Source organism: Mirounga leonina, unplaced genomic scaffold, assembly GCF_011800145.1.
Source record: "Mirounga leonina isolate KUSES-001 unplaced genomic scaffold, KU_Mleo_1.0 Mir_154, whole genome shotgun sequence".
NCBI classification, from domain to species: domain Eukaryota; kingdom Metazoa; phylum Chordata; class Mammalia; order Carnivora; family Phocidae; genus Mirounga; species Mirounga leonina.
Window position 1 is genome coordinate 15,445,234 of NW_023270389.1, and position 8,898 is coordinate 15,454,131.

General features: G+C 36.9%; 1 protein-coding gene across 1 annotated transcript in view; it reads left to right on the top strand.

Annotated features, from left to right (window-relative positions):
• The window catches only part of USH2A (usherin), a 702,118-nt gene that overhangs the window by 453,352 nt on the left and 239,868 nt on the right, over positions 1-8,898 (top strand). The window contains exons 38-39 of the mRNA XM_035010130.1: positions 1,289-1,439; positions 2,030-2,172. Coding sequence (XP_034866021.1) covers positions 1,289-1,439; positions 2,030-2,172 — 294 coding nt within the window. The remainder of the gene's footprint in view (positions 1-1,288; positions 1,440-2,029; positions 2,173-8,898) is intronic.

Below are 8,898 nucleotides of genomic sequence, written 5' to 3' on the forward strand. Positions count from 1 at the left end.
CGTAAAACACACACACTACATAAGGCTATGTATGAAAAAAAGTTGAAAATGAAGTCTGAGAGTTGTTTTCATTATTTTGATCCCTTTGTCTTCTTCGTTAATGACCTCTAGTAGTCTTTGGCCATTAGAAACGTATATTACAATAATTAGAGTATTCCTAAAAACTGACATTATAGTAGCACTTAAATTCTGCTGAGGGAAGTTCAGATCAGTCCAACATAATAATAATAATAACAACAGCAATTAATAATTACCAAGACCCAAAATAAGGTGCTTTATTTACATTGTCTCTGATCTTACAACAATTCTCAAAGAAAACTATCCCATTCTAAAGATAAGAAACATTAAGCTCAGAGCCATTAGGTGATTATGCTAAATTCACAGAGCTTTGCTTAATTTCTTATGAGTTTCAGGCTAGCTTTGGAACAAATTTTAATATGATAGGTTCATTCAAGTTATACCTGCTGGAAAAATTAATTTAATAACCAGAGTCATCTTGTCATTTTTTTAAGTAGAATAGGCTTTAGTTTCACTCATTCCTGTAAGACCTTATAGAACTATTCAAATAGAGTTCCCTGATAGATTATATCAAGTAGATAGGCTAAATTCAGGAAAAATTGGCCAGAGATTCAACTAAACTAGAAAAGGCAACATAGATGCTTCAACTGGCAACATATTTGAATAAGAGCAACTGACTGTATAAATCACACGAGGAAAGAACTTTAGTTTTTATATTTTCATAGGTGAGAATTAAGTCTGGAATGTGCTATTTTCAGCTAATCATATATATTTATCATTGTAGAAAATACAATTGTAATAAACCATCCTCAAAAAAAAAAGCCAGTTGTGTTCATGAGTAGCAGTGTGATTAAGTGGCAATGGGTGATATACATGGCAGAAATAAAAGATCTGGACTCCTTCACTGTTTGATTGCTTGATTGCTTAGCAAAGAGTTAAAATAAAAAGGTACTTTAATATTTGGTTCACTAAGTTCCCTACATATTTTTAATTAGATAAACAGAAGTACAGGTGGGAATGTGCTGCATATTCATTTGTCTTGGCATTTGGGGGCTGGCTTTTAAGATTGAAATACTAATGTAATTGTGTTGAGATGAACAATAAGGAAGTACAGTAGTTCAGGAATGAAAATGTTAAATTAAATGGACCATGTTTAACATTGTTGTTGATCCTGAGGAACAGTTTTTCCAGTATATGGAGCATTTCGATTCCATCCAGCATATGTTCTCCACAGTTTTCTCTGCTCTAATTCATCTGTGTTTTTCGACAGCTCCAGATGGCCTGCTGCCTCCGAGGCTTTCATCTGCCACTCCAACCAGTCTTCAGGTTGTCTGGTTTACACCAGCTCGCAACAACGCTCCCGGCTCTCCCAGATACCAACTCCAGATGAGGCCTGGCCACTCCACCCATGGATTTATAGAGTGAGCATCCTACTTTGTCCATCCTCCTCACTGTCGCCTAGATTATACAATGTGGACATAATTTACTTTGTCTTAATCTTTGAATAGGTCAGTTCTCATTTGCAACAAACAAAGGCCGCCTTTTAAATGTACAAATAAACAAAAGACAAGTAACACTCTAGGGGATAATTACTTGCTTTGCAAAAATCTCTATTTTTCATTTATATAACATTAATATTTCTTCCCCCTTAACTTTCCATTAGCATATGTATTGCATAAAGCAAGCATAAACCTGAACTGAAAAAAGAAAATGCTGTCTGAACTATAGATACAAAATTATAATACTTAGTCTACTCCACGTGGCAGTCTCAATAGTAGTCTAGAATTTTCTCAATACTACTACAATTTACATTTCATATAAATGCAATAGTACAAACCCTCAACCAAATGGCTCATTATTTTAAGAGAAATCTCATATGACAACAGAAAATTACAGTACTTAACTGTATGTTGACATTCTCTGAAAATTCTTTGCAATAAGATTTTACTTGTTTTTTTAAAATTTCTTTGAATATCTAAAGCTTCCTAATGAACATTTCTTTCCTATGTAGGTTATTTTCCAATCCTTCTGCATCGTTAAGCTATGAAGTGAGAGATCTCCAACCATACACAGAATATGAGTTTCGGTTGGTTGCCTCCAATGGATTTGGCAGTGCACATAGTTCCTGGATTCTCTTCGCGACCACAGAGGACAGTAAGTGGTCTGAACAATACACTGCCAAATGTTGTCTACATTAGGGACGATTAAATGTCTTAAGTTTTTCCAAAACAGAGAAATAAGCATCCACTCTTTTCTTGACAGTTAGTGACAATAATCTCTTCTAGGGCAAGGGTAGTCAGACTCTTCCCGAAAGAAGAAAAATGTAGGCTTGGGGGATTTCTAGGGTGAGGACTTCAGAAGAAAAACTACTACAGGAAGAAGTAATTTGCAATAAATTACAACATGGTCCCATTCTATGCTTCAGGATACATCTAGGTATCCTGCAAGAGGGAAGTTATCATGTTCCACTCAGTGTGATCTGCTTTGGAGGAATTCCAGCAGGCAGAAGAACATGGAATAGGAGTCTTACTTCATGAGGATGCTTACTATATCATTAAATGTTTTCCTGGAAACAGAGTCCATTATACTTTTAGTCACACCTGAAAGACAGACTTCAGAATAGAGAAATATAATCTGATAACAATGATTCTGCACTATTACAAAGAGTAGATTGGGATTGCCTTATTTTTTAATCAAGAGACTTTTCTAGTTTTTCATGAAGGAGTTATGTTTACATATATATATCTTGACTAGGTTATACATAGAAAATAAACATATGATTGTAATACTTTGTTTTATACAAATTACTTCTATAAAAGCATATATATGGAAGTATAATTTTTTTTAGAAAAGTTTGAAATTAAATCAAGCTCTATGGAGTGAATGAGGACACTGTATCTTTGAGCAATGAGGTTTTTAGGGTTAATCTTGTCAAGTCTTTTAATCAGAGGCTCCTTAGTGGATGTGGCTCAGTTGGCCAATTGCCATTCTGGCTCTATATCCAATGAGGACCTGAATGACTTTCAAAAGGCTAGATATTAATCAGAAGACATGGTATTTGAAACAATATCAATTATATATTAAATAGATTCTTTTATTTCTCTAATAGCCTTAATTATATTATTTTAGTGAGGATAAGACATCAAATGAGATAGAATCAGAACTATTTACCTTCCTTAAAGCTTCCTTTATTTTTTAAAAAGGCCATTATGAACAATAATATATAATACTTCATTCTTCTCTCCCAATTTGTAATTACTCCCTGGGAGCAAGTTAGGTACTTTACAAGGGCACATCCAGTCCTTTTGGTCTCTTGGGTACCATTTAGTAAATTATCAGCACAGCGCAGTAAACAACACCCAAGACCCAGAAAGCATTAATGCACTACTCAATGCACCTACACCCCATTTAGGGGGAACATCACACACACTCTGGGGAATCTAACAACATAGTCACCAACTGTATACAGATTTATGAACTGAAGAGCTCACCCTCAAAGTAGATTGTTAAAGAAACATTTCTTTAAAAGCAACTGAAAATAGACTTTTAATTCTCCTTGGATATAGCTTGTTTGAAGGCACTCAGTAAAGGTTAACTAAAAATAATTATTCAGACCACTGCAGAGGTGGTGGCTCCTTAGAATGCCACCTTGAAAGAGGAGGGACATATATACTCCTTTTTTGCCCCCCCCCAATTTCTATTCCCACAGAGAGAGGGCAACACCTGGATTTCCTCAATGGTGATTCTTCTTCACTAGAGGCCATGAACTTTTATCTATAGGCAGGAAGTTATCACATAAATAAAGTATAAAACATTGCAAAGTACCAGTTAGCATAGCATTCTTTGTTGAGCAAACTTCTCCTGCCTTACCTTACTACAAAACAAGTCTTGCAGACTCTATGTGGTTAGAATTTTCGTGCACGCAGACGTTGCCTTCTTTGTGATTTGTAGGGCCTGGGTTTGAAGTGAATAATATTAACACTTCGTCTTGTTTAAGAATTGGTAACACATGACTATATAGCTGGTATTGACCCAAGAAACTCAGCCATCATTTTTATGTAAATCCTTTCTGTGAAACCAATGACTTCTTTCTTCTTCTGCTTCATGTGCACACTGCAAAGACATATACATTATGAAAGAGCCAAAGGCTGGCCATTTGCCCCCCTAGGTTAAGTCACCAGTGCTTGCTTACCCCTGAGACATAATGGCAGTGCACTCTATATTTTGGGTGTCAGTGGAGATGGATGCCATCTCTGGAACGATGTGCAATTGAGTTGACAAAAGAGTGAGTGATTGGCATTGGGCACAAGCAGTTTTTTTCTGTCAGGGCTTCACAGCATTGCTTATGAAACCACCCATGATGACAGCTCCATGCCAGATTTGCACTTGATCCTGACCAGCACCGCCCATTTGCCCAAGTGCAATTTCTAATGTAAAAATTCTACATATCATCTTACAGAATAAAACAGAGAAGTCACCTCATGCCCACATTTAAATTTCATACCATCAATAGGCACCTTTCTGCATCAGCCAAAGCCTCTCGAAACTTCCTGGTGCCAAAAAAGGTCACCAAGAGCAATATTTTTAGTGTGATACAGTAAGACTGTGATTTTCGTCAAGCTTGTGACATGGCTGAAACCAGAAGGAGATACCTAGGCGGGAAATGAACTGTACACAGAGAAACAAATGCTCTGAGTGCAAAGAGAAGTTCTCATGGACAGAGAAAAGGGTTGTGAAGAATCTTAATAGATTTTTTTTCAAATAATATGTCATTTATATCAGAGTGCCACCAATACCCAGTTCCATGCATTTTTAAAAACCTAGTGCGCTGATGCCAAATAATAATAATGCACATTTCCTATGAATATTTTAAATCCTGTTAAACGTGTGTTAATAAAAGATGTTTGTTCCAGCCAACTTGGTCAGTGTCGTGTTCGACTGTTGGCAACCAGATAAATACAAACAACTCATGGTTCTTGTTTTGTGTGTGTGTGTGTGTGTGTTTTGTTTGTTTTTGGTTTTTGGTTTTGGGATGCTGCTGGCAGTCATATCTGCAGTTTGCAAAAATACATTAAGATTGTGTTAGACTCAGATGCATATGATTGATAACATGAAGACACTTGCCAAAGCACGGAAATTTTTGGATATTTTTTAACCTGGAATAGCCATCACTCCTGATTATATTATTGTTCCCTTTCTCTTGTGTGCTCACAGTTGTTTTCTGTGCAGTATATGCATATAGACATTGTAGTTGGCTGGAAGGGTAAGTTCCCTGTAACTTTAGCATGTGGACATGTACTTCGGCCTACTAAAATCCTGCCCTGTGGAAAATACGAGATAACCCACTTTTCTTTAAAAATGTGGATTCCCTAGACCACCAAAAGTCAGCTAATCTGTTTTTCTCAAAGTTTTTCAGGTAACAAGATTGAAATATGGAATATTGTTATTTCAGCCATTTTAACAACAAACATTTATGGTATACACAGGCAATCAGATGAACCTAATGAAAATGAGATTGTTTTCTAAAAATTACTTCTCTCCTTCCAAAACAAAACAAAAACTCAAATTGGTTCTGGAGTGGGCCATTGAGTTATATATTTTTAAAAGACTTTAAAAATTTGATCATTTTACATTAATTTGAAGTTAAAGACTCAACATTTGTATTTTTAACCACTAATCGAAGAGGCATTATTAAACAAAATCTGTGGGATTTGAACAGTTTATTCTGTAGATTTACTTAGGCAACTTTTCATGAGCTCATCATTTTGCTAACAGACTGTGAGTTTTGCCTGGAGTATGCTAGAACAAAAGACTATGTATCCTGTCACCTATACAGTGGAATTTTAGGTATTCTTTACATACTTTATATATTCATTATATTGGACCTTGCTGTTATTTTTCCCATACTTAACAATTGCACCGTGAACAAGGGATGAAGCAATGAGGGATACTATTCTAGTATCTGGATCCTGCTTTACTTTTTCTGTCAGCATTTTTTAGTTTCCTCTCCCCAACCCCTCATTCATCTCTGAGATTCTCACAGCAGGTTACAAAGGAACAGAGGTTCTTCTGCAGTGAGACAGAGAGACATTGCAATATTCGTGGACATCTGTATCTAACAGAACACATTTCTTCCTCATTTGTTGTCTGGCAAAATCTGCTCATTTATCAAGCCTCTGCTCAAATGTCACCTCCTCTGTGAAGCCTTCCCTCCTCCTTGCTACCGTAGAATTGTGATTTGTATTGTGCTCCATCAATAGCTGCTTCTGAACAGTAACTTCTCAGGACCTAAGTCTCTGTCTCATTTATCTTTGTACCAAAGCCTCCCCTTATCTGCCATTTTGCTTTCTTTTATTATGAGTTATGGCTGTTAATCTCTTACTGTGCTTAATTTATAAACTATCATAGGTATATATGTATAGGAAAAACATAGTATGTATAGGGCTCAATAATATCTACAGTTTCAGGCATCCACTGGGGGTCTTGAAATGTATCCCTGCAAATATGGGGGGATGACTGCATATTCAGTGCCTGGTGGAGGATCCGATATAGAGCAGGTGCCCAAAAATTGTGAGTTGAAGTATTGATTAAGAAGACTTTTGTATAAGCAAACCCATGAAAACTCAACCAAGCAAACCTTATCTGGGTACCTGTCCTGTCCCAGGGATTGAAAGAGACATCAAAATTACAAGGATGATGACACTGTTCTTTCCTTGAGGCACCCATTATCTAGCGATGGGAACATAGAGTGAAACCATAGTTAGAGTATAGAGAACTAAGGCTTCTGTGAGAGCAAGCCCAGAGGCTGAGCATTTCCCTCAACATGGGATGTCAGGCAAGCCTTCCCTGAGGAGAAGACCAAGAGAAGGAATAGGGAATGATTTATATTTGGAGTTCACTTTAATATCACATTTCAAATTTATTTCCTCACAATTGGCCCAGAAGAGGGCAGAAGAAGCAATTGCTGTTGGGTTGTCTGCTGACACAGGAGACCCAGGGGGTGGCTTGCAGGGAACACCCTTTCTGCCAGTGTTTTCAGCTTCTGTCTGAGATAAGGCAGGTGAGGATGAGAGACAAATGTGAGAAGGAAATCCCAAAAGCAATCCTCATTCTCTGTGTTGGTCAGAGGCAGACTGCTGCCTGTCCCTTTGACTCAACATTGACTGTCTTGACTAGGATAATGAATGTTCTAATTAGAGAGGCGTCTGCTAGCCCAAAATCATGTCTATTTCAAAATGAAGCAGGGAAGGATATATAGGAAGAGAATTCCAGAAGGAAAACACTTTTTTTCTTATTCTCAAAACCTATACTCTGAGTCTTGTGACAGGGAGAAGTAAAACTGTGGTATGAAATTCGATTAATTGATCAAGATAATTCTAGAGCAGGATTTTCTAGATCATTTAATAAATATATTTGTGCTCTTAGGAGTATTTAAGTTTTGAAATTAATATTGCATGGCCAACATCTTTTTATTAGTGTGCTTTAGAATTTGAAGTCTCAATCTGCACCTTAAAAATGTTCTCTGTGAGAAAGACATGTATCATATGATCTCACTGATATGAGGAATTCTTAATCGCAGGAAACAAACTGAGTGTTGTTGGAGTGGGGGGTGGGGTGGGAGGGATGGGGTGACTGGGTGATAGACACTGGGGAGGGTATGTGCTCTGGTAAGCGCTGTGAATTGTGCAAGACTGTTGAATCTCAGAGCTGTACCTCTGAAACAAATAATGCAATATATGTTAAGAAAAAAAAAAAGAAGAAGAAGAAGGTGGTGGGAGGGGAAGAATGAAGCGGGGGAAATCGGAGGGGTAGACGAACCATGAGAGACGATGGACTCTGAAAAACAAACTGAGGGTTCTAGAGGGGAGGGGGGTGGGAGGATGGGTTAGCCTGGTGGTGGGTATTGAGGAGGGCACGTTCTGCATGGAGCACTGGGTGTTATGCACAAACAATGAATCATGGAACACTTCGTCTAAAACTAATGATGTAATGTATGGGGATTAACATAAGAATAAAAAAAAGAGTACAAAAAAAAAGAAGAAGAAAACAAAGACACACAACCCTAAAAAAAAAAAAAATGTTCTCTGTGAGAGAAAAAGAGGAACATTTTAAAATTAGAGTGGAGCATATTTGCATCAGTAGATTTTATTTTATTTAATGGAGAAACATGAACTATAGGTTTCAGTAGTCCTGCACAATTATTTTGCTTTCTTCATTCTAAAGAGGCTTCCTAATTGTTTTAAATATTAATTTCTGAATGCTGATATATTTATCCTTTCACACAGTGATTATAGGTATCTTATTTTATCCGTAACAGAAGATCCATGATGAAAAGTAAATTATTTCATCTGCTGATTTAGAGAGCAAAATGGCTCTGTATGCATATCACTACATAGTTTGTATTCTGGCTCATGGATCCCACCCCCCAAATTCTTGTATTTCCAGAATTAATAAAAGCAAATACTTATTATTTTTTTTACATTCTTATTTTTATATCCTAAGATCCAAAGCTAAAAGCAACCAACAGAAACTCCTTTGAAAGGATGGATTGATTAATGAAATGTTCTATCCACCTGGCCTCAAATTCCCCCCTGAGCTCTTGGATCTCTGTTGGCCATGTAAGGCATACTGTTTTTCCAAATTGGGAACTTCCAGTTCTTTCAGGACATTTTTTATGCTTCAATGAATTCTCACATCGACACTTTTAATTTTCTGTCCCAAACTTTCAAGGAAGACTCCATAACCATTCACCATACAATATGCCCCCGTTCTAGAAGTCAAAGCATTCTTCCTAAACTATATTCTGCTCTCTCGTGGGAAAAACGGAGAAAAAGAGTTTCCCAGTATTGGTTCCCCTACTGGCAGATTATCAAATAGTAT